General features: G+C 45.6%; 1 protein-coding gene across 1 annotated transcript in view; it reads left to right on the top strand.

The window, feature by feature from the left end:
• Positions 1–26,874, top strand: part of NOTCH4 (notch receptor 4) — a 435,421-nt gene that overhangs the window by 232,020 nt on the left and 176,527 nt on the right. The window contains exons 20-24 of the mRNA XM_078645863.1: positions 1,306–1,459; positions 2,592–2,776; positions 3,333–3,465; positions 4,758–5,015; positions 23,061–23,173. Coding sequence (XP_078501989.1) covers positions 1,306–1,459; positions 2,592–2,776; positions 3,333–3,465; positions 4,758–5,015; positions 23,061–23,173 — 843 coding nt within the window. The remainder of the gene's footprint in view (positions 1–1,305; positions 1,460–2,591; positions 2,777–3,332; positions 3,466–4,757; positions 5,016–23,060; positions 23,174–26,874) is intronic.

Genomic DNA, 26,874 nt, shown 5'->3' with positions numbered 1-26,874 from the left:
AAACAATGGCCGTGTTTGCCAAAATCAAGCTGACGTGATTTCAAAAGACGCCGACCGGGCTTTCGCAGTCCGCCTCCTATCGCTGTATGCCTTCTTCAAGCTGTCCCTGCAGAAGCTGGTAGATGTTTTTACCAACACTCCCAATGCTTCACCTTTGTGAAAGCTGTTTCACCCAATGGTCTTAGCGTGGACCAGACCACGGGATCCTATGATGAGGACCACTGTAAAGTAGGAAGACTGTAGGCCCATGTGAAGGCGACTGCTGCATGAAGGTGACTTCTCGGAACCGGGCTCAGGGTGTGCTGTGTCGTAGAAACCGAGGCCCAGCGATGGTGTCAGCTCAGTTAGGAGTAGATACGTGTCCATTCAAGGACGATCGCATCAGTAGGGTAGACTGAAGGCCTATCTAAGAGTAGCGCTTCAAAGCAGCAAGGATGAGGGAGGCTGCTCTGCACAAGAAGGTGGTTGATCCCTCCATGAACTCTAGATAGTCTGAGGATGTAAGCTTATTCTGTTTTATTGTAATGGTTTTAATTAATTGACAATAAATTATTTACCTACCTACCACCCATGAACTGTGGTCGATGGTGGCCTTATGGTTGACCTTATTAGGATATGGCTGCAGACAGTCACCCATAAGGGCCACCATCGACCACAGTTCATGGATGGTAGGTAGGTAAATAATGTATTGTCAATTAATACACACAATTCACAACATACAATACACAGAAAGGGGCTTTGAGGCATTCCTCGTCAGCAATTGGCTGTTGCATAACATTTCATGGATGACTGCATTTGTCAGCAGATGGAATCTAAAGGAATAATGGGGCAAAGTAATTCCTGTATGTATTTTTCGTGTGCAGCATGATCATTTTACATTTTTATATTCTTTGTGTGAGTCTTCTTTTCAGCATAGGCCTACGTCCATTGGCTGCAGTCCATGGTGCCAGAGAACCTATTTTGTTAGATTTTTTTGGTGTGAAACACGTTTCAAAAGTAGAAGTGACAAATCGTTAATTCAAAAAATGATGTTGCCTATGTATATGGCATTTTGTTTGAAAACTATTAAAAAATGTATTTCTTTCTAAATTCTCATATCTGGTTTTGGGGTTATCACCTACATGATTATATCTTGCCTAGTGCTGGAGAAGGACACAGGGACATATATTTAGGCATTGGTCCCACAGCCCATATCTTGTTTCTTTGCATTCCACAAGGGTTACCAAAGCATTTGGGGTTACCGTAGCTATTTAGATACTGTGGTTGGTGATTGACTGTTTGTTCTTTGCCTCCAACCTCCTGTAGACGCTCATAGATTGGTGTACCATGCCCGTGTGCCGGAACGAAGCGAAGTGCTCCCAGACTGGCACCGCATTCCACTGCCAGTGCCAGAGTGGCTGGGCCGGACTCTACTGCGACATCCCCAGGGTCTCCTGCGACATCGCCGCCAAGAGAGAAGGTACTTTGGCCAAATGAGACCCCCCATTCTGTACCCATGTGTCTCACCCCTTCGACTATTCCATCCTGGCATCCATGCCTTTTCACCCTTTTAGTGTACTTTAATACTCACTGATCTTTTTATCTCTCCCTTCTTGCAAATTTCTGTACATCTGTCTGAAACGTCACTACCTATAAACGAAAATTGCGAATTTCTGCCCTCTTCAGTTTGCAGTACAAAAGGCAGAGGCTTGTATGAAATGTGCATTCTCGTCCAGGATGTTCACACTACTTTTATGTATAATTTGATAGTCTTTTAGTCTTAGCAGGAAGTGTCTGGTGGGACCTAAATATATTTAGACATTCTTAATTAGTGTTTTTAACATTTCTAACTCTTGACATTTTTCTATAAGTTGGCTCATTTATTCCTGAGTTTCAAAGCTGCTCAGAAGTTTTAGAAGAAAGTTGACAATGTTATGAATGTTTCAGTCTCTTCTCCCATTTTTCTAAACGCTTGTTCTTCATTGCAAAGAATGGCATTTTTACAAACAAGCCCCACTTTTTAGATAGCATTTTGTTTTCTTTTAAAACAATCAAAAGTTATTTCTGAATGTTAAAGAGCAATAAAATATATAGGTGTAAACACTTCAATTGTTTCATCCCTAAACGCTGACAACAACTGTTAATTTTGCTGAAGCCAGTGTTACTCATATTATCAACATTCAAGCGATGCCCCTGCGACCTTTAGGTTGTGCAGAGATCTCGTCAGGGCATTAGTTCCCCGAGCTGTCTAACTGACAAGGAGGTGTCCTTTGCCCCAGAAGATGGAACTTCTTTGGAAGTAGACTTTTTGCAAACTGGGGTGGGATATATATCAGCTGGATGCCACCGTGGAAGCCAGGTTCCTATCTCTTTAACCTGTAATAGTCATAGGATGAAAGTTAGAATTTTTGACCAACCTTTTTCTGGTTCTCCCACCCGGTTGGGTCTCTTGGTACCATCCTTTCTCCATTGCTCCTGCTTCCACAACAAAACCTTCGTAGAAACATAGAGTAAAAAGTGTATAATGCCAGATGGTCCTTTGCCATACATAGTGAGCTTACATCTGTCTTACGTCTGGTTCTTAGCTTCCTCATCCTTCTCTGTCTCACCAGGTGTGGAGATCTCCAGCCTGTGTCGGAACGGCGGCCAATGCTTTGATGCCGGCAACTCACACTACTGCCAGTGCCTGGCTGGCTACCAGGGCAGCTACTGCCAGGAGCAGGTGAATGACTGCGAGCCCAATCCCTGCAACAACGGTGCCACCTGCGTGGACCTTGTCGCTGCCTACTCCTGCCAGGTAAGTGACTGATGCGGAGGAGCCATGTTGTCCAGCGGGGATGCGAGTGGCACTTCAGATAGCATCTGGCGACGAGACTGTGGTCAATGGGCCACTGGCTGCTCACCTTTTGTGAATGAGTTTCCACCTCCTTTGAGGAAACTGTAACTTTCCAATGATCAGTGACAGCAGTTGTGGTCACAAACCATTGATGCATCTCACTGCGATTCACAGTTAGGAGGCGATGCCCCTTTCACACCTCTTCTTAATTGTGATTCGGAATGAGTCAGTAAACCAATTTCGCCTTTTGGAAAGGCTTTACAGATTCACAAATGGGTTTAGTAATCTCTGTGATTTTGTGAATCACAGGGTTTGTGACTGCAAAATGGTTTAGTACATCTGGCCTTAAATATTTTTGGGGTTTTGGGTTTGTATGGAAAATATTAGAACATATTAACTATTTTAATTAAAAATACTCTACTTAAGTTGGTTTGTATTAGATTTCTGTCTGCAGTCATTGTTGTTTCTCATAGTCATTGGCATCTTGTTGCCTTAATGCCTTTGGTGTTGCTTGCAGTGCACTCCGGGTTTCCACGGTGTAAACTGCTCAGAGGAGGCAGACGAGTGCCTCTCCGGGCCGTGCCAGAATGGGGGCATCTGCATCGATCGCCTCGATGGCTACCAGTGCTCCTGTCGGTGGGGTACGCAAGGTAAGCTCATGAATTGTATGGGATCTGGAGGTAAAACCATCTCAAAGGGTATAAAGTGCTACAGAAATGCAACAACAGTACAACTACTCACAACCTTTTATCAGAATTTGTGGTTGAGCACCACTCTTACCTCTAAAAAAGATGGTATTTACATGCTACTCACATTTGTCTTCATCAGCCCAGGGACTCTATGAAAGATTGGAAGATTAATATTTGTAAAGACAGAGGCCCTGATTTAGAAGTCCGCAGAGGGTAACACTGATATATATATGGTCATGTGATCAAGGGAGGGATCTCCCGAAACGCGTAATGGCGGCAATGGCTGAATAAAGAGTTTGCACGAATCTTGGGTCCACGCTCGTTCTTTCCGTGTCAGAGTGGAGTGAAGGCGAGATAATCTGGAATAAATATATATATGTATGTATGTGTATATAATGATCACATTCTATCCGATGGGGATCTTAATACGGTGGATGGGATATCCGTCACGTTTGTCATGGAGTATTCCCTCCGATAACTTCTAAATCAGGCCCAGAATCATAAGTGTATCCTGATGAAGGCGAGAAGTTACAATTAGCTGAAACTTTGTGATTGAAATTGATAAGAGAATAGAATCTGCCTGAAAAAAATAGGTGGTCAAGAATACAACTTTGACATTAATAAATTGACAATGATAGAATGATGATATTGTCTGTGTCTTAGCAGGATGTACCTCATTTCTTACTGTGTGAATGAAACAGGATGCCTGAATAGATTTGCAGATCTTTGGGGAAGTTATTTTGGGTACATGTAATATGTATAGAATTCATGGAGGATAGGGAATTAACCATAAAGGATAACAGTATTGTAAAACACCAATTAATAGAATGTTTTGTCTACTATTAAATACATTGCCTACAGAACTGATTCTCCAGTCTTTGAGTTATTGAGGGATGAATTCCTTCTAGAAGACTAAAACATATGAAGCCTTTGGAAAGTTATCAGTATTGTTTGAAAAGATACCTGCCTGCTAGGAATAATGGAACAAAACGCAACACACGGTGTGGGCTGCAGGTCTTGGGTCTGTCATTATTACTGTGAACTGTAGTTAGAAAGGGGGTGGGCTCATACAACAAGCATGACAAAACAGAAAAGGAGTGGTGTAATTTAATAACTATTGTTTATTATTTGATTATAGTGTTGTTGCAGTTAATCCAACTGTAATCAAACTATTAATATCTTATATATTGTTATTGACATTGTTTTCATCAGCACCACATTGAACCTTTTCCTCTCATCTCTCTACTCCTCAGGTACCCACTGTGAAATTAACATCAACGACTGTGACCCCCCTAGTGATCCTGCCACCTCTGAACCCAAATGCTTCCATGGAGGCGCGTGCGTAGACAGAATTGGTGGTTACTCCTGCCACTGCCCCCCAGGGTATGTGGGTGAGCGGTGTGAGGGTGATGTAAACGAGTGCCTCTCGAACCCTTGCGATGCTAGGGGGGCTCGTGACTGCGTCCAGCTGGCCAACGCCTACCAGTGTGAGTGCAAGCAGGGGTACACAGGTAAGGCTGTGAGCAGACAATTTTGTATTAATTTTTATTTATACCTTTCCAACATGCCACTCAGTCCCTTTACAGAGATTAAAGGAAAGGTGCAGGAGTTCATAACAAATCATCAGGTCCAAGGGTGGCATACCATCATAGATAGGAATTTAACTTTGAGATAGACATGTTGGGGCCTTGATACTGAGGTAATGCAAGGGGAGGGGCCCTCACCAAAAAAGAGAGCTGGTCTCAATAGCTTCTGCTAAAGATCATGATACTCATTGTTGCACACCCAAGTAAAGCTAGGGTGCACTTGCAACTGTAGGGTGTCCAGGTAACCATTTGAGGAATATGTGCAATATACAAGTAAGAGTGGCCACATCTGTAGAAGTGGAGTACAGAGGCCAGTGTTGAATAAACTATGAGTGGGACACATGAGTAAAGCTGAATGATCACTCAAGGGTTAGAGGCAGATGGAGAGACTGTAGTGTAGTTCCTATCTTCCCAATAGGCTCTGCGCATTGGAATAGTACCTACAGCAGTAAAGGCCTAGGCCAGACGTTAACTAGGTCTACTACTGTCGATACTAGACTTAATTTTTGGGTTTGCCAGCTAAGCTCAGAGTTCGCTAGAAACTTTCTCGAATGTTCAGGAAAGAATTACCTCCCCTGATTAGACAAGAAGGGATTTAGTTTCTGACAACCATAGAACATGACAACTTTGCTCTCCCCTAATCAAGAGTCAATCTCGAGAGTCGTGTGAGCATAAGGCAATTATTTTACTCAGTCAGTACGTGCATTCTTAGTCTCATCAGAATGTAGAGAAAAGGAAGAGACGGGCGTGTTCAATAAAAAGGTGTTATTTATTGATCAGTCTCTTTTCTCATACATGAGAAATGGATCGATATTATTGCAATACTTATAGTTAATTAAAGTGCATACATTAAAAGCAATAGTATAAAATAATACTGTAAAAACATTGATATGGTTTCTGAGCCATATGATGTTTAAAATGATTAAAATATATTTACATACACATATACATTTGACTAAACGTACTCAACTGGTGTTTCTAAATACGCCTACCCCATGTACCTGACCTAAGTCTAATGCGTGGGCGGGAATAGAAAGTTACAGTTTAAGTTAAGTTTGTTTTTGCCAAGTGAATAACTAAAGAATTCTCTGTGAGGGGTTATTCAGTTCTGTACCTGGAAGTTAGGATGAATGAGGAATGGTATCTCTTTCTCTGCTCTCGATATTCCAGGCTGCCTGCGAGGGCTGCCCGAAAGCGCCGGTGCTGGGTCTCTCGGCTTGAGATAGCAGCGCGTCTCTCAGCGCGTCAGGAAGGCGGGGCTGCTGCCAGCGGGATCTGCTTCTGCTCTCGGCTTCGGCAAGTGTGGCTGCTCCGTCTTGTCACCACGCGTGTGTTTGCATAGGGCAAGGTCGGCAATATTTATACCTTAAAGGTGCCGAGATTGACGTAAGGATGGACATAGATACGTCAATAAAGATGTCATACGACTTGCTCGTTAGCACATTCTTTACTAAAGTTCTCTGTGAAATCAAAACAATGGCCGCACGGATTTTCCAGGTTGTCATAGGTTTGATTTGTTATGAGAACGTCGTATGCCTTATCAGGGGCTGGAGGAATGTCGCTTGTCTAATTAGATCTCAAGCGTTATGACCTAATCAGATAACACGTTCCTGTGCCGTAGTGTGACTGCGTCAGATAACGGTATCTGCATCATGGGGGCTGTTCTTGCCTCATGGGCTGACTGTTAGTTAACTAGCTAGTTAGTTTAACCAGAATAGGGTCAGGAATAGGGGGATCGATTCAGAACCTATAGAAATACACGACACCCACTCCACGCTAACTATGGTCATATTTACTAATCTATGCATAGTATAACATAGTACAACATACTATAGAGTATAGTGTATACCTTACCACCCCAAAATACATAAATGCATTTTGAAATTTTCAAATATACTGAAAAATTGCAGTCATATATATTGTATGCACTTAAGCTATGAATTAAATGCAAAAGTAAACACGCATTTTTATGCATTATTGCTTATTGGTATATGAGAAATACACATGAAATGGCTCTTAATATGGCTATACAGAAAGGAAGTCCGAGACCATTTCATCACATAATAAAATATTTGTGAACATACCAGCGGGCAGCTAAAGTCTATAAAGTATCTAAAAAAAGAAATTTTAGTTCTCTAGGAATAGTTCCTTACTTTAAGCAGAAGATCAGTGTCCCGGAAAAAAATATGTAGAAAAATATTTTAAGGGCTTGCTGAAAAAATTGCTGTCCGTGAGCTGGAGTGAAATTGTTCATGCGACTTTATTTTTAAAGTTGAAGGCCGAATTCAGGGAACGCCGTGTGCGAGTTTACTCAAAAGTCTCTATTTCTGTTCTGGAGAGAACATCATATCATTCAGGCTTTCGAAAAAACTGTCAACAGCTTCATGGGAAAGTTCCACTAAGTCGGAAATAGGGGTAACCATGCATTCGTGCGCATGATTGTCTGCATTGACATTCTGATTCGCATTGCTGACAGAAGGTCGTACCTGTTCGATGCTGCTTTCATCTTGAACTTCACTACTCTTCAATCGCAGTGGTGAAGATTCCAGGAATGCCGTCATCAGGATTGGCAGCCTTTGAGGGCAGCACAAAGCGTGAACCTTGGTAGGAACCAACAGTGTATCTGCATCCACTGGCGCATCCGATTGTAGCGTGCGGCGCATGGGACACCCCCGCGCCGCACGGCCACCAGCTGCTGCGTGTGCCCCCTGCCTGCCCTGTGCCTCGCTGCTGCCTCGTCTGCCGGTTGCCGGCTGCCTCCGCTGCGGGGATTGTTTTGCCTGGTTTTGTCAATCATTTGTGCCTGTTTTGTTTAACTTGGTCTCACTTCATTTTTCCCTTGTTTTGTCGTGTAGTTGTGCCTGTTTAGCTTAAATTCATTTTGCCCGTGTTTTTGCTCTCCTTCCTTGTTGTCCGCCTACCTCGCCGCCCTCCGCCCTCCCTTCCCGCCACCGCCGCTTGTCCCCGCCCCTTTTTTCTCTTCTGTAACCCTCCCCGCTCCCGCCTCCCAGCTGCTCCGCCCACCCGCGCACTTGGCCTTAAATGGCGACCGTGCGACGCAGGTGAGTGTGACCCACTTGTGGGACACCCCCGCGCCGCACGGCCACCAGCTGCTGCGTGTGCCCCCTGCCTGCCCTGTGCCTCGCTGCTGCCTCGTCTGCCGGTTGCCGGCTGCCTCCGCTGCGGGGATTGTTTTGCCTGGTTTTGTCAATCATTTGTGCCTGTTTTGTTTAACTTGGTCTCACTTCATTTTTCCCTTGTTTTGTCGTGTAGTTGTGCCTGTTTAGCTTAAATTCATTTTGCCCGTGTTTTTGCTCTCCTTCCTTGTTGTCCGCCTACCTCGCCGCCCTCCGCCCTCCCTTCCCGCCACCGCCGCTTGTCCCCGCCCCTTTTTTCTCTTCTGTAACCCTCCCCGCTCCCCCCTCCCAGCTGCTCCGCCCACCCGCGCACTTGGCCTTAAATGGCGACCGTGCGACGCAGGTGAGTGTGACCCACTTGTGGGACACCCCCGCGCCGCACGGCCACCAGCTGCTGCGTGTGCCCCCTGCCTGCCCTGTGCCTCGCTGCTGCCTCGTCTGCCGGTTGCCGGCTGCCTCCGCTGCGGGGATTGTTTTGCCTGGTTTTGTCAATCATTTGTGCCTGTTTTGTTTAACTTGGTCTCACTTCATTTTTCCCTTGTTTTGTCGTGTAGTTGTGCCTGTTTAGCTTAAATTCATTTTGCCCGTGTTTTTGCTCTCCTTCCTTGTTGTCCGCCTACCTCGCCGCCCTCCGCCCTCCCTTCCCGCCACCGCCGCTTGTCCCCGCCCCTTTTTTCTCTTCTGTAACCCTCCCCGCTCCCGCCTCCCAGCTGCTCCGCCCACCCGCGCACTTGGCCTTAAATGGCGACCGTGCGACGCAGGTGAGTGTGACCCACTTGTGGGACACCCCCGCACCGCACGGCCACCAGCTGCTGCGTGTGCCCCCTGCCTGCCCTGTGCCTCGCTGCTGCCTCGTCTGCCGGTTGCCGGCTGCCTCCGCTGCGGGGATTGTTTTGCCTGGTTTTGTCAATCATTTGTGCCTGTTTTGTTTAACTTGGTCTCACTTCATTTTTTCCCTTGTTTTGTCGTGTAGTTGTGCCTGTTTAGCTTAAATTAATTTTGCCCGTGTTTTTGCTCTCCTTCCTTGTTGTCCGCCTACCTCGCCGCCCTCCGCCCTCCCTTCCCGCCACCGCCGCTTGTCCCCGCCCCTTTTTTCTCTTCTGTAACCCTCCCCGCTCCCGCCTCCCAGCTGCACCGCCCACCCGCGCACTTGGCCTTAAATGGCGACCGTGCGAACGCGCAGCGGTCACGCGCAGCGGGCGCGCCGATTGTGCGCCGAAGGCGCGCCAAAGGCAAGCCCGTCTGCGCCCGTCCGCGACCGGACCGCGCCCAGCGCCAGGACCCCTGGACCGCGAGGATCCCGACCGACCCGCAGGACGTACTCAGCCGCCACCCTCAGCGCACTCAACACCGGCCGACGCCCAGAGTGCCACCAAGCCACACCACGACGCACCCACGGACCCTTCAGCTGCCACGCCTGCAAGTTCTCCTGCATCCGGACCTGCCTCGCACCAGCACCCGCCAAGTCGAACACCAGCAGCACCCACCTCAAGTGCATCCTGCTCAACACCCGCTCCGTCCACAGACACGCCATCGAACTCTGGAACCTCCTAGACGCCACAGCCCCTGACGTTGCCTTCCTCACGGAGACCTGGATGAACGCCTCTTCAGCTCCCGACATCGCCATCGCTATCCCAGAGGGCTACAAGATCGTCCGGAGGGACCGAAACGCCAACCAGATGGGAGGAGGCATCGCCATCGTCCACAAGAACACCATCCATCTCACGACCAGCACCGACAACACCCTGACCAGCGCCGAACACCTGCATTTCCAGATCCACACCAACCCGAACACCACCCTCAGAGGCACCCTGATCTACCGACCTCCGGGACCACGCACACAATTCAGCGAGGACATCGCCGACTTCGTCAGCCCGCACGCCCTCCCCTCCGCTGACTACATCCTCCTGGGAGACCTCAACTTCCATCTAGAGAACAACAACGACCGCAACACCAGCACCCTGCTCGACAACCTCGCCAACCTGGGACTCAAACAACTGGTGTCCACCCCCACCCACCTCGCCGGACACACACTCGACGCAGTCTTCTCATCCAGCACAGACATCGACTTCAGCCACGCCACTGAGCTTCAATGGACGGACCACAGCTGCGTCCACTTCACCTTCAAGAGAACGACGACCCACCACCACCAGCAACAGGCCGCCCGCAGAAGCTGGAACAAGATCACAGCACACCAGCTCGCCACCTCCCTGAGCCAGCACCCTCCTGCCAGCTCAACGAACCCCAGCCAGGCCGCGGACAACCTCACGAAGTGGATCAGCAACTGCGCGGACGAACTCGCCCCACTGAGGACCCCGCCTAGCAGACCCGGCAGCAAGAAGGCCCCATGGTTCACTGATGAACTCAAGAGCTCCAAGAAGAACTGCCAAGCCCTCGAGAAAGTCTGGAGAAGGGAACCGACACCGGACAACAGGACCTCCTTCAAACTTGCCACCCGGAAACACCACCAGCTGATCCGCGCCGCCAAGAAAACAGCATTCAAGGACCGGCTGGACAACAACGCACACAACTGCAAGGAACTCTTCAACATCGTGAAAGAGCTTTCCAACCCCAGCGCAGGAAACAACGACATCACCCCATCGCAAGACCTCTGCAACTCCCTCGCTTCATACTTCCACAACAAGATCACGGACATACACAACAGCTTCAACAACCAACCAACGCACACCATGACCGAACAACCACCCCCCACCACCACCCTCCACGCCTGGACCCCGATCAGCACCGAAGACACCATCCGCACGATGAACTCCATCCACTCCGGATCACCGACCGACCCCTGCCCTCACCACGTCTTCAACAAGGCCGACGCTGTCATCGCACCCCACCTGCGAGACATCATCAACACATCCTTTGACACCGCCACCTTCCCTGAGAGCTGGAAACACGCCGAACTCAGCGCTCTCCTAAAGAAACCAACAGCGGACCCCACCGACCTCAAGAATTATCGCCCCATCTCGCTCCTCCCGTTCCCAGCCAAAGTCATCGAGAAGACCGTCAACAAGCAACTGGCCGCCTTCCTCGAGACGAACGGATCCCTCGACCCCTCACAGTCCGGGTTCCGAGCCAACCACAGCACCGAGACCGCCCTCATCGCCGCCACCGATGACATCCGAGCCCTGATGGACAATGGAGAAACAGCGGCCCTCATACTCCTAGACCTCTCCGCGGCATTCGACACGGTCTGCCACCGCACCCTAGTCCGGCGCCTCAGCAACATCGGAATCCAGGACAAGGCGCTGGAATGGATCATCTCCTTCCTCGACGGAAGAACACAGAGAGTCCGCCTACCACCGTACAAGTCAGAGGCCTCCGAAGTCATCTGCGGCGTCCCCCAAGGATCATCTCTGAGCCCCACCCTCTTCAACGTCTACATGAGCCCCCTCGCGGCCATCGTACGCAAACACAACCTCAGCATAATCTCCTACGCCGACGACACCCAGCTGATCCTCTCCCTGACCAACGACCCCGCCGCCGCCAGAGCCAACCTGCACGAAGGGATGAAAGAGGTAGCCGAGTGGATGACGACCAGCCGCCTGAAACTGAACTCGGACAAGACGGAGGTCCTCATCCTGGGCTCCTCACCCTCCGCCTGTGACGACTCCTGGTGGCCTCCCGCCCTGGGCACCGCACCCAAACCGACGGACCACGCACGCAACCTGGGCTTCATCCTGGACTCCTCCCTCTCCATGACCAGACAAGTCAACGCCGTCTCCTCATCATGCTTCAACATCCTACGCATGCTACGGAAGATCTTCTGGTGGATCCCCACCGAGACCAGGAAGACCGTCACCCAGGCCCTCGTCACCAGCCGACTGGACTACGGCAACGCCCTCTACGCCGGTACCACCGCCAAGCTCCAGAAGAGACTCCAGCGGATCCAGAACGCCTCAGCCAGACTCATCCTCGACATCCCACGAACCAGCCACATCTCCGGACCTCTGAGAGACCTTCACTGGCTCCCCGTCAACAAAAGAATCACCTTCCGCCTCCTCACCCACGCACACAAAGCCCTACACGACCAAGGCCCAAGCTACCTCAACAGCCGAGTCAACTTCTACGCTCCGAAACGCCACCTCCGATCAGCCAACCACGCCCTCGCCGCCGTCCCCCGCATCCGAAGAGCGACAACAGGAGGAAGGTCCTTCTCCTACCTGGCCGCCAAGACCTGGAACTCCCTCCCGACCGACCTGCGCCTGACCCAAGACCACCTCTCCTTCAGGAAGAAGCTGAAGACCTGGCTGTTCGAGCAGTAGCGGCACCCCCCCCCCCCCCCCCAGCGCCTTGAGACCCTACGGGTATGTAGCGCGCTCTATAAATGCCATTGATTGATTGATTGATTGATAGCGTCAGACAGGTGTCTAACACGCATTCTTCTCCGCATAGCAGACACCTTAGTACAGGTAAAACACACCTTTGCCACATTGGTCGAAATGATAGAAACCAAGTCATGTTTAGGTCTCTAAGCCGGGAGAGTCCCAGGATTTTTGATATCCGGTCCCGGTATCCAATGGCTAGGATCGTATCTTCCATTGTCGCGAGAGTTTGATCTGTGACATGGGTTGCCATAACGAAAAATAAGGACTAAGAATAGGATTCCTGCAATTAGTCCCAGGATCAGGGGAAGTCCGCCAAAAATCGAATGGACGAAATCTGGAAAAATACCCAGTATGGCTTTGAATGGTGTTAATGCCATCGAAAATACTGTCTTAAATACCCCTGAGATCCCATTGGTATCAGAAATATTTAAGATTTCGCTCAGGATTTCCGCGAAATGTACGGGGGAATTAGTTGATAATAATGTATGTATCTCTGCAGTCGTCCTTGCGACTTGTAGATCATACGTTTCTTTTGATGACGTGAGCCTTGTAGGCGTCTGAAGAAGCACTGTTTTCATTCTGCTTAAAGTATCTATTCGAATAGAAGTAATTTTCAAACTGGGCCATGCCCTTGCCTCCCTGTCTGGAAAGGAGCTGGGGAATAAAGAACATCCACAGCACTTGACCTTCGCCGTTGTAGTGACTAGATAAGGAGTCCCGGGCATAAGACTACAACATCTGCGGTCTACAATAAGAATGTAACTCCCATTATAGAGTCTTTGAAAGAATGGTTCTATTTCAGTTGCAGGTGCGCCTTGCTGGTGACATGAAAGGTTGTATGAATTCCCTTCACAGGCTCCATGCAAACTAATTCCGTTACACAGAAGCGTGCCGCTTAGTGACATAGCACAATTGTTGCCACTAAGAAACACTTTCTGTCCTTTATTACTGACACATGCATGTGAATAGGGCAGGTTCCATGTTGTTTTAAGGTACCCCTTTCCCAATTTCTCGTACATGCCAGCCTGTATATATTTTTGGCAGTATTGAAACCTGAAGGTTGAGATTGGAATATTTATGATTCCGTGGATTATCCATTCACTGACAGGTCGTTCTGACATTGTCATTGGTAATCTTTCTAGTTTTTCAATGCTCAAGATTGTATAATCAGCACCCTTTTGCGCCATACCGATTTGTCTATCAGTAAGGTTAAAGATTTGGAATAGTGACGTTGTGTTGATTAAACGCCAAGGCACTTAGCCTGAACGCAGATTTTGTAACGTCCAGCCAAGCTGTACAATGGAACGCAATTGTGACTGACCATGTTGTAATAACAGTAAGTCTTGCGATAATATATCGATTGCTGAAGACACAATGCTGTCCAATGAAAAAATTCTGGAGGACAGAGTCATTAACCCATTGTCCACTACAGATAGTGATTTTTCCAAATTGATACGGTCAATTTCCCGTATTCTTTCTGCTGTCTCAATTTGAGTAACCTTCCAGGCCTCATTGTATGCTGCATATACAGAGGCTGCTATGAAACGCTTTTGACGCTGTTTGCGTGGTCCCAGTATGAAATCACGCAAGTCAGCACCATCAGTAACTAAAGTTAGGTGTTGCTTAATTTCAGGCAGTGTGGAAGTCTGTAGCCATTGAAGGCATAATTTGCCCACACTGTAGGTTGTAATTATCCCTGGGTGATGTCTTTGGGGATATCTTGGGTCTGGCCTGGTCATTTTGAAACCCTGTGTTTTATTCAGGAATCTATCTTGACAGTAATTTGTATCTGTGGGCCAGATCAACCATTGTTTCCAATCAGGATGTGTTCTGTTTTGGTTTAATATATGGTTTACGTCTATCTCTTCATCTGTATCAGAGCTATTGCTAAACATTGTTGGCTTCGGAATAGACGGTTTAATTAAATCTTTGATTTTGGCTAAGCCAAGACAGGTGGTTTGTTGAACAGTGTCATTTAAAAATATCATTTGTTCTGGGATCATGCAGGCTCTAAACAAAGCTTCTAAACCCTGTATTTGCCATTCTTTTGTACCCCAAACACTTTTCAAATCAACATTTTTGTCCCAATAATCAAATCCAAAAGTATTCATTTTTTCAAAGAATGAATCTGAATATATCAGTTTTGTGTTGGTTATCATGGTTTTCATCCCTATCTTGTTTGACAATTTAAAATAAAATGTTTCAGCATTACTTATGTTAAAACCTGAAAAATATGAATATTTGTCATACACGGTTCTAGAGCTTCCTTTTGGAGGTGTAGCACAATGTTCCCATTGATTATAACTTAAAACATTTCTAGGTTGTGCAGATTTATGTAAAAAATGGTTACCATAATGGTTATAGCAATACATACTATCATAATTTGTAGAACCTTGCAAATAATCATGTTTTGTAAATTTAGCAGACATTACTAAGTCAGACATCATGTTGTTAATACTTTCGAAGTCCCAATCATCAGCAAATGAGTTTGGTTTTGCAAAGTCACTCAAGGAGATCTTGATTTGGTGTGGATATTTCAGGATCTCGACCGGACCATAAATTTCATAGTCAGTGTTGTCCCAGGCTACCCCACCAGGTATCGGATTGGCTGTGAAGTTGGCTGAAGAAAGTTCTGGAGAGAGTTCTCTTTTCTCGACGTGTGAAGATGTGGTGGTTTGAGGACCAAGTTGATGTTCTGACTTGCTGTGTCCATTTTAGCATATTTTCCCTCAATGAAGCGTCCCAAAGTAAATACCAGGATGAGCCAAAGTATGAGGATAAATGCACCAAAACCCACCCAAAATTCAATCCATGGAGAAACCAGATATGTTTCTTTCAGTTGTTTCAAAAGTTCCTTAGCTTTGTCTTTAAAGGATTTTGATGATGGCTGTGTCTTTGATTCACTGAAGCCGTCAGAGGAATCATCGAAGTTGATGAAGTAACCGGATGCAGTTCTGTCAATTGTTCCAATTGGTTCAGGATTTTTGTTTTTTTGCATTTTCACTTGGTACTTCATTGTAGATTGGTGTGTCTCTGCTAAATGTCTTTATTTGGGTTTTCAGAGGTCTGAGTTCTATTGCATTGTTGCATAGTCCTTCTTGTTCTTCTACAGGCGTTTCGAATGTGATGAGCCTTTTTGTTAGGACCTCTGTACTGGTAGCAAACCTTGGTGTTCTGCTACTTATTGGGAGTCCACTTGGCCTACTGTTTGTTATCGGCCACATGTTGTGGTTTTACCAGGTCGATAGATACAACTCGGTTCTCCTTTTTTCCAGCAAGTGGCGGTAGTACAACTGATCTTGTCCCGTTGACAGACAAGACAGGAACTGCTTTTCTGTAAGAAGGCCCAAATTCCTTCTCTACCGCGATCTTCTCCCTGACTAGATCCCCGACTTTTGGAATCCAGACAGGTCTTGCCGGGACAGGTGGTGATTCTTCAGTGGTTGTTGGCTGTTGTTTCAACTGTATGTTGCTCAGGTCTTTTCTTGTTTTGTTTAAGTCCTGCAAAATAGCCAAACGGTCTTTGACATCAAAGGTTTTTTCTATTACCACTGAAGTCTGACTATCAAGGTCAGAGATCAACATCCTAGTTCCGAATAATAATTCGTACGGACTGAATCCCTTCAGAGAATTTCTTGGCAAGTTATTTAGACTACGTTGGACACTTATTAGATGTTTGACCCACCCAGCTCCCGAACCTAATATCCTTTCTATTATAGATTGCTTTCTGCCTTGGTTTTTTCTTTACACCATCCCGTACCCTCAGGAAGGAAGTGAGAAGATTCGCGCTGGGCTGTGCTCATTTGGCCATGTTTTCCCCCCAGGCTGGTTTGCCGTGAGTGAAAACAATGGTCAAACGTAACATGCTCTTAGCGTATATGCCAATTAGACTCGCAAATCTTGTATAATAGTCCGGACGTCAGCCGAGTGCTGGTGATCTACATTATAAGTGGAAACTAGCCTGTATATGTTAATCGCAAGCCATTCTTTTTGCTGGTAATATTATCTGCCTTGATACGACGAGGTATTAAACTGCTTCTCTCCCCACTGCGATCTCTGTTGCAGTTTGGGCAGTTTTTTACAAACATGGTGTAGTGCAGGCTCATGCCTGGCCACCAGTACCGTGATTGTAATTCTTCCAGAGAATCTTTTAATTTAAGGTGTCTGAGACCCTCGCCCATGTGTGCGTCTGCGATTAACAAGTTTCTCCTGTCCATGTTTGGAATCACTCTATCCCCCACTCCAGGGATTCGAGCAAAAGGGACGGAGTTTGCATCGATTATGTATGTATAATTGAGTGGATAGTTGATCGGTAACGCTGAGCAGTCGCCTTTTGATGACGTTTTCACCGCCAGCATTGTTTCACCGTCAATGTATTTTAATGTACGCTTTTTTCGATCTACGGGAGCCGGTTTAGTGGCTGCCGCTGCGGCTGCTTCAGCCAATGAATTCCCCACAACGTGAACGCCATCACGCTGATGACTCAGTGAGTGTGTCACGTGAGTCTTTGGTAGTTCTTTTTTCAAAAGAGCTACTTGTTCCCAGAGCAGTTTCTGCTTTATTGGTGCATCTGTGTCATCTTTGTAACCGTTCTGAATCCATGTCTGCAAATCCTTGTTATATGCTTTGACGCAGTAATATGAATCTGACACTATAAGTGTCGGGAATTCGCGATCCGCATTATCCAGCGCCATTTTTAATGCTATTATTTCCGTTTGTAGTTCTGAATTAGTTTCTACTGAGTGTGATTTTGTTAATAGAGGTCTTAGTTTACCTCCGCGCCACACTTCTTTTGTAATCTCACATGTGGGATTGTATGCATGTTCTCCCCAAACGGAGGGTTGAGCATGTCCGTCTGTATAGATTACACAGGCGTAATGTCGTAGAGGAAGAATGTCGGTTGGCAGAGGAAACGTCTTTTCATATTTTAGATTTTTTAATTCTTCTAGTTCTTAGAAAATTGTCAACCAGGCTATACTTGATAATTCATATCCTACGTACAAGACTGTCAGATGGGCAATTCTGGATTTTTTAAAGTTGAATTTGTAACCCTCTGCAGCGAACCCAAGTATTATGGTGTTCACCCTTTTCAAGTGAGTCTCCAAGTCATCATCTGTTAAGTAAATGTCATCGACATAAGATAATGCTTCATCATCATATAGTTGTAGTAATTCTGTTACTCTCGCTGAGAATACCCCCGGGCTGTTCTTGTACCCCTGGGCTAACCGACAGAATTGTTTTTGAGTGCCATTTACTGAGAATGCAGTTAAAGATCTGCTCTCTGGAGCTATGTTTTGACAAAAGAATCCATTGGAGATGTCCAGGGTTGTTTTGTATTTTTTGCGCACTATGTTATTCATTAGTGCAGCACTGTGTGAGTTTTGCACTGCAAAGGTTTTGCAACATGTGTTAAGGTGTCGGTAATCCAAAACTAGACGATATGAATTGTCTGGTTTGGAGACCGGAAACAAAGGATTGTTCATTTGTGAGGTGCAAGTTTCAATCACCCCCTGGTATTCTAGCTGATCTAGTATTTCATTTACTTGTTTTTTAGCTTCTTGCTTAATTGGGTACTGCCTTTGTGCAGTAGGTTGTGATTTTAACTGGATTTTGTGAGGAGGAGAATCCTCATCCCATCCTACATGATTTTTATATAAAGCAGGTGCTAAGGCCACTGCCCACTTTCTAGCAAGTGTGTATTTTTTATGAATCGGTATTTGATTCGAGAAGGCAGGCATAATTACTTCTTCGCCATGAGGGCACTCCCTGACAAACTCTGGTGGCCAGTCTTTTTCAGCTAGAAGGATGTCATAGCCTTTGGATAGATTATCCCAAAATAGTCCCCTTATTTTCCTAGTCTTATCTCCCTCTATACGTAATGTTATCTCGTATATCTTGTGGGGCTTGCTAACTCTGGTGTCTGCAGTTTCCACTTGAAGATATTCATTCGTGTCCACTGTCTCCAGATGATTCATAAGGACTTTGCGAGCTATGCTCACCTCTGCTGCGCTGTCTAGCATTGTCTGAGCCCACTCTCCGTTTTTCAGTTGTGTCCTCAGTATTCTCGGCATTGTTAACTACCTTGATACTGGCTACCTTCTTTTTTGGAAATTGTAATTTCTTTTTTAGCTGAGCAGGTTCCTTGTCTTTGGACTTGGCGTGCTCTTCTGATCGTCCTCTTCTTTCCGATTTCTGCGAGGAAGTCTGAAAAGATTGAGAGGGACGTGTATCAATGTCTTGATATCTATCAGGTTTTTTAATATTATCCCTATTTCTAAGGTTATATCTATTCCCAGAGGGGTCACTCTGTGGTGACCTCTGTCTTTGGTTTGGAGATTTCTCTCTTCGCCTGGGAGACCTTCCTCTGGACTGGAATTTCTTTTCTTTAGGATTGGATTGTTTGTTTCCATCCCAGTTCTTTTTTGGTGAATTATTATTATTAAAAAATATTTTTTCTGGACTTGTAGTCAGTTGCGGTTTTACTGGTATTCCACCTAGACTATCTCTGCCTAGTTCTTCATAGGATTTTTCTATGATTCTGGCAATTTCAGCTGGTTGGTCTGCTATATCTGTCTCTTTTAACCTCTGGCGGATCGCCACGTTTGCTGCTTCACCTTTTATGTTGGCTAGTAATATAGCCGAGACCTGCTTGAAGTCTTTCAGTAATTTCATACCAAGAGTTAAAGCAGGTTCTGGACCGTATTCATCTTGAATTTGTTTTAGCACATCTGGTATTACCGAAATGGATGGAACACCGTGCGTTTTTGTGTAGATGGAAGCAAAGACTGTACCCCAAGTGTCACAGTCCTCAATGTGTGGTGCGATTCCCATTGGGAGACATATAGTCAGAATCCTGTGTTTTTCTAATGGGGTGGTGTCAGGAAACACCGCCTCTATTTGGGTGATTTTCTGTGCCAACCAGAATGGTATTTGTTCCCGTTTAGCTGGAACTTTACCTAGGCAGGATTGGATGTTCTGTGGTGTAATTTTGTTTGTGTTCCCCTGGTGAGGGGTCAGCTGTGGAAGTTTAATCGCTGGCTGAATTGTTGAAGTCCGCATTACATACTGAACTAATTGTCTATGAATTTTTTGTAGTTGTTTTAGCTGTATTAACAGCTCTGCTGCAGGCATTCTTTCGATGTCTGGATGTGGTGTGTATCCGGCTAAGACCGGCCACGTTGCTCCTGGTCTTCCTAAAGGACCGAGCCTTGTAATGTGATTGTTATGTTTTAGGGCGCCATCAAATAAGAGCAAATGCTCTTGGAATTTGAGTGGTACTTCCACCTCCTCGAAAGGAGTGTATGTTTCAGGAGGTTCCTCTACTTTGTAATAGTGGAAGTACTTTGTTACAGCATTTGCTGCCGGAAAATGTATCCATGAATAGTATACCTCTGTCTGCCGATATTCGTGTGCCTCAATTACGAATATGACTGTGCCACCTCTAGGTGTCAGTCCATTTTCTATAAGTTTTAAGGTTATAGATCTCCTTTTGATGACCGGAATGAGTATTATGTCCACGTCTGCTGCTTGCATGGTAGCATCAGCATCTGCGAGTTCAGTTGCTAATCTAACTGCCTCTCTTTCATCATCACTCTCTGCCATTTTACAAACAGGATGGTATTATGTTTGTTTGCAGATCAGGTTTCTTTATGGAACAAAGATTAGATGCACAATATTTTGGAACTGTTTATCCTTCAACGTTGACTAGACCAAGAACCATACATAGGAGTTCCCTCCTGCGAGGTTTTGGAGGATATAACCTTTCACCCACTCCAGACGTCTTTGGAGTATTTGGGAAAAGGGGTCTGAGTGAGAAAGCACGACTGAGTTACTCTAAATGTCTTACGTTAGTTTTATCGCCCTTTCCAAACGCGTTGGGCGCCATGTAGTGTAGTTCCTATCTTCCCAATAGGCTCTGCGCATTGGAATAGTACCTACAGCAGTAAAGGCCTAGGCCAGACGTTAACTAGGTCTACTACTGTCGATACTAGACTTAATTTTTGGGTTTGCCAGCTAAGCTCAGAGTTCGCTAGAAACTTTCTCGAATGTTCAGGAAAGAATTACCTCCCCTGATTAGACAAGAAGGGATTTAGTTTCTGACAACCATAGAACATGACAACTTTGCTCTCCCCTAATCAAGAGTCAATCTCGAGAGTCGTGTGAGCATAAGGCAATTATTTTACTCAGTCAGTACGTGCATTCTTAGTCTCATCAGAATGTAGAGAAAAGGAAGAGACGGGCGTGTTCAATAAAAAGGTGTTATTTATTGATCAGTCTCTTTTCTCATACATGAGAAATGGATCGATATTATTGCAATACTTATAGTTAAGTAAAGTGCATACATTAAAAGCAATAGTATAAAATAATACTGAAAAAACATTGATATGGTTTCTGAGCCATATGATGTTTAAAATGATTAAAATATATTTACATACACATATACATTTGACTAAACGTACTCAACTGGTGTTTCTAAATACGCCTACCCCATGTACCTGACCTAAGTCTAATGCGTGGGCGGGAATAGAAAGTTACAGTTTAAGTTAAGTTTGTTTTTGCCAAGTGAATAACTAAAGAATTCTCTGTGAGGGGTTATTCAGTTCTGTACCTGGAAGTTAGGATGAATGAGGAATGGTATCTCTTTCTCTGCTCTCGATATTCCAGGCTGCCTGCGAGGGCTGCCCGAAAGCGCCGGTGCTGGGTCTCTCGGCTTGAGATAGCAGCGCGTCTCTCAGCGCGTCAGGAAGGCGGGGCTGCTGCCAGCGGGGTCTGCTTCTGCTCTCGGCTTCGGCAAGTGTGGCTGCTCCGTCTTGTCACCACGCGTGTGTTTGCATAGGGCAAGGTCGGCAATATTTATACCTTAAAGGTGCCGAGATTGACGTAAGGATGGACATAGATACGTCAATAAAGATGTCATACGACTTGCTCGTTAGCACATTCTTTACTAAAGTTCTCTGTGAAATCAAAACAATGGCCGCACGGATTTTCCAGGTTGTCATAGGTTTGATTTGTTATGAGAACGTCGTATGCCTTATCAGGGGCTGGAGGAATGTCGCTTGTCTAATTAGATCTCAAGCGTTATGACCTAATCAGATAACACGTTCCTGTGCCGTAGTGTGACTGCGTCAGATAACGGTATCTGCATCATGGGGGCTGTTCTTGCCTCATGGGCTGACTGTTAGTTAACTAGCTAGTTAGTTTAACCAGAATAGGGTCAGGAATAGGGGGATCGATTCAGAACCTATAGAAATACACGACAAGACGAAATACACAGGTGAGCCTGGAATACAGTATTAAGGCCGGTTTTCAGGTAGGAGTGGAGTCCGCAGTAACGTCAGGTAAAGGTGCAATATGTAGGTAGAGTGTGATTCATGTGCAACCCAGGTTTTTCAGGTAAGTGTGATACACATAAAGGGTGAGATATCCAAAGGTAAGCATGGGGTAAATAGGTTAGTAAATGCTGTGAGGTAAAATTATATTTTTTCTTCCTTCTGGCAGGCAGATAGGAAAACAGAGGTGGGAAATTAGGCATGGAACATCTTTGTTAAAGGCAGAACCACAATGGTATTTTGCTTGTTGTGGCGTGTTTTACATTTTTGGTCTTGCCACAGTAAACCTTTGGGTCTCCAGTAACTTTTCAAAACTTTCCCCTTATTTCGCAGCTTGACAAGCGGTCTCCCATCTAGTGATCACTGGTATTTCCAAAACATTGATGTTTTTTATGGAAATGATTTACTTTGAATTGCCCTTGAATATATTAGTAGCTTTAGAACTGAATAAACTCCTTCTGAAACACACTTACATATTTTTCAGAGGCTTAAGGGGTAGAGTTTCACATGTGAAAGCAAATTAGGTCAATTTTCTGGAAATTTAGTTTGACCACTTTCTGTGTACTGTGAATACTCATTTACTTTTACTGATGAGAACCACATTTTGCTGTCACTCTGTGAGTCCATGGGCATGCACAGTTGACCAAACAATTTTCTGGCTGGGATGTGCTGCTTTGTCCTTTATGACAGACTCAACATTTTGTGGTTTGTGCCTCTGAAAATGTTTTCTTGCACACAGACTAAGGGTGGCATTTAGACCATTGCAGGCCTGCTGCCATATGTCTGGTGTGGTGGAGGCAGAGATGGTGCCATCCCAGTCAAGGCAGCTCGGTCAGATTTAGGGGCGTCTGCAGAAGAAAGAAGTGTCATTTGGTCCACCCGGCCATGCCAGATTGCCAGACCTTTCATCACTTATGTTGTTTCTGAGGACAGTCGAAGGAGATTTCCTTGCCTCCAGGTTTGCACAGGATAGCAGCAAGACTTGGATTTGATTGTTCCAATGCTGTTAAATCGAAGCCCAGTTATTAGTAAACCATTGATTTTTAAAATTCTAGCATTATTAAGTTCCTTGAGGTATCTCATTACGTTTGTATCCCGTAGAAGACTTTTGTGAGTTGTTCGGTTAACTGTAGTGACACTTCTGTTGTTCTCTCCTTTTTTCAGGTCTACGCTGCGAGTCTGTGATCAACACCTGCCAAGCTAACCCCTGCAGCAACGGTGGGACATGCGCAGTCACTGTGAACACCCCGCTTGGCTACACCTGCAGCTGCCCACCTGTAAGTGACGAGTAGCTCTTGTGGTATTTACACTATACTACACCGCTTCGCGTTGGAAAAGCTGCCCTTGAGCAAGAACTGATTCAGCTGCAGTTCTTTGCAGTAGAGTACTACATTAAGGCATAGATTTGTGGCCACCACAGGGTCACTGCTAGCTGCTAAAATATTGCTATCTTGAAGATTTGAGAAGTTCAGTGACTCTGGAATCCAGTTTACATTTTTTGGGAACAGGGGCGGCTCTAGGCTCATGGTGGCCCTGGGCAGGGAGCGTAGGTAGGGGGCCCCCGGAGGAACGCAGGCGCGGAGGCCAGTGAAGAGGTGGGGTCAGGGTGTTTGGAATAGGAACAGAGACGGAGGCCACCAAATCCCTGCCAGGGGCCGCCACGCCAATATTTATCCATCCTCAGAGGATTATTATATTAAGGATATATATTGGCGTGGTGGCCCCTGGGGTTTGGTGGCCCTGTGCAGGTGCACAGCTTGCACATGCCTAAAGCCGCCCCTGCTGGGAAGTTTGAGTGGGGCCATTACAGTCTTATTTTGAGCATGAGGGTATAATAGGATAGGCAGATGGATGTGAGGGTGGATGGCTATGGATGGATTGACGGACAGACGGTCAGACGAATGGGTGGGTGGGTTGGTGAATGGATGGATGACTAGATAACACTTATAAAGCACAAATCTAAATACAATCTCGACAGCCAGAAGATGGCCGTATCTGATTTTTTTTCATACCAGTGACTGCTAAGACACTCTGGGCCTGGTTTGGAGATTAGTGGACAGGTTACTGCGTGACAACCATGATGGATATCCAATCCGCCATATTACAAGTACATTATATCCTACAGCACTTCTCACAAATCGGATGCGATATCTGTCATATTATTTATGATCGAACCGGTGAGTGCGGCTTCTGCCCTCTTTATATTGGAGTGTAGGGACGTTTTTTGTCTTTTTTCTCCATATTTTTTATGATGCCATAAGCAGTCCACCACATTCTAAATCAGGCCTTTTCTCTTCCCTGGTTGGTTGTATTCAAGAAATTAGATGTAGAAAATTAAAACCAAATGGAAGTAAATGCACACTGCAAGAATAGAGTTCTCTGGTATCAAATTTTATTTGATAAACAATTGAATATCTCTATCTGTGCATGCAGTCTTGGAACATATTATAAATAAATAAAATGTTCATTTATTAAAATAATTTTTTTTAAACATGCTATAGGATAGTAGCATGTAAGCCTTTCGTGTCTAGCTCCTTCCACATTTAAATCAAGTTTGTTCATCCTCCTCACCCTCATTTATGTAAACTGTGAATGTTTTTTTAATAAGCAATGGAGGATTGCCAAATATGCTTCTTTAATCAGAATTTTACACTCTCCTTGGCATCTCTACGCACCCTCCAACGGAAGGTCACCGACTGCTACACGGAAATGTTTTTTGTCTTTTAAAACAAATCCAATTGGATAAAATGCAGACATCATAAAGCGCGTTTTTTTTAAATCACTTCTCAAAAAATCCCAGATAAGAAGAGAATAGTACCCTATATCAGCTTATATATGTGGGACTTCTGACTCTGCAATATAGGGAGTCCATAAACTCCACTGAAACACGATACATGGCATATTTAGTAGAGGCAGTTCATTTTTCTGCTTTGTGAGTACAGATGCTGTACACGACCGCCTTTTCTAGGATTGTTTCCCATTGCAAAAATCACCTTTCTTACATTTATTGGATTCACATAACATTTTAGTGATGTGCCATAAAACTGAAACTTTTTTTCTGGAGGTAGGAGTTTTTCTCTTTGTTACCTAGGGCAATCTCTCCTCAGCTGCTTCTTCTACCACTGTGCCACCTCTTTTTCATAGGCAAGGAATGCAAAGTTTGTTTGGGTTTCCTTCAAGATTCACACTAATGATTTGTGGCATAGAGGGAAACGTGCACGAGGGCAAAGCTTGGGTTTCTGAAAAAGAGACAGTAATAAACTTGAGCCACTTAGTAATCTGAGCCCACTCATATCAAAACATGATGCAATATTTGCAAAGAACAATCCATGGTTGACATGAATTGTCCCGCCAAATAAACTTCAACAAATTCACCATCATTCTGATAGAGCTCTTCTAGAATTCAGCATCAGTTATAAGGACAAGGGTTAACAAAAGTGTATCCTTCAGGGGACAGCTGCTGTAGAGGACCAATCAAACCAAACACTGGCCAGACTAGGCTCTTCTTTTCTGGGGCCCATGGATTCCTATTTGGTCACAGTCCTGAACACCAGACTCTATTGTCTTCAGCTGTTTCCTCGTGGTGGCAGAAGAAGCACATGTTGAGAGAGAAGGGCTTCATGACTTCCCCTTCTCCAGAGCTCATCGTGACCGATTCTTTGATACAAGGGTCAGGCATTAGTACTGTTATGTTATGTTATCCACCATTTGTAGCGCACATGGATACTCGGAAGTGTCCCGGCGCAAAAGCCAATTCGGAGGAGACAGGATGGCCTAGACCCTGGCTGGATGATTAATCAAAAAGTAAGGTTTGTTACTGCTTTTTAAACAGCTTACGGTCATGGTTGTTCCTGAGCTCAAAGGGCAGACTGTTCCAGGCCTTCGCCGCCCTGACAGAGAGGGAGCTGCCTCCCATTCTAACTAGAAGGTGACGAGGAATAACAGCAAGGCATTCTCCCGTAGTGCGAAGGTGTCTGGGAGGTACATAGAAGTCAAGGCGCCTCCTGAGATACATGGGCCCTGATTTGTAAAGGCCATCGTGGGCAATGGTAAGAGCCTTAAACAGAACACGCTGGTCAACCGGAACCATGTGCAAATCTCGGAGTTTGTTGCTTAGTACTGGACCTACCCGGAATACCCAGTAACGTTCTAGCGGCCGCATTCTGGACTGTCATCTTTCTAACCTTCTATAACATCAACCTCTATTCTGATCATTACGGGTAATTTCAAAATGATATTACATGAGCAAGCAAGGATGAATGTGACCCAAAACCCTCTCGGTGGAGAGCTCATAGAATCGGTCGGAAGGCCTATCTCTGAAACTCCATGTCACAGTGATCGAACTACCAGGCCTTCCTAACACCAGGGCACGTAAACTAATAATGCGTCTCAGCTGGAAGGCAATTGAGGTTAAATGATGACGTGGGAAACATCCTTTACAACGCAACTTTTACCACGCAGTGCCTTTCGACGCAACTTTTACAACGCAAACCATTACAACGCATTGCGCTGGGGGGCGCTCTAGGATAGGGAATAAGTTTAATTTACTATCCAACACCTTCCCTAGTGTCCACGGGGACTGGAGTTGGAATAGTAAATTAAACTATTCACTATCCAGCACCCCAAAGCGCTATGCGTTGTAAAGGTTTGTGTTGTAAAAACCGCGTTGTAAAGGCATGCGATGTAAAAGCATGCGTTGTAATGTCATACATCCGATGACGTGCTTATGGAACCCTTCTCTATTTGGGAGAGATCACATCTTGATGTGTTTGCCACATTAAGATATGGAAATGCTGATATTTGGTCTAACAGTCCCCTTTAATAGATTTGTCAAAGGCATTTCTCTAGTATTGAATATTTGCCTTCGAAGCCTTATATGCATTCTATACATTTAAGCTGAATCTGCTGTATTTTCTAATAATTTTTTGCAGGCAGCTTTCTAGCACACATTGCTTGTTGTCAAATGGTAATGTCATGC

The sequence above is a fragment of the Lissotriton helveticus genome, chromosome 5_1 (assembly GCF_964261635.1).
Source record: "Lissotriton helveticus chromosome 5_1, aLisHel1.1, whole genome shotgun sequence".
Lineage (NCBI taxonomy): Eukaryota > Metazoa > Chordata > Amphibia > Caudata > Salamandridae > Lissotriton > Lissotriton helveticus.
The sequence above is the reverse complement of the archived record's forward strand: the minus strand, read 5'-3'. Positions and strand labels throughout refer to the sequence as shown.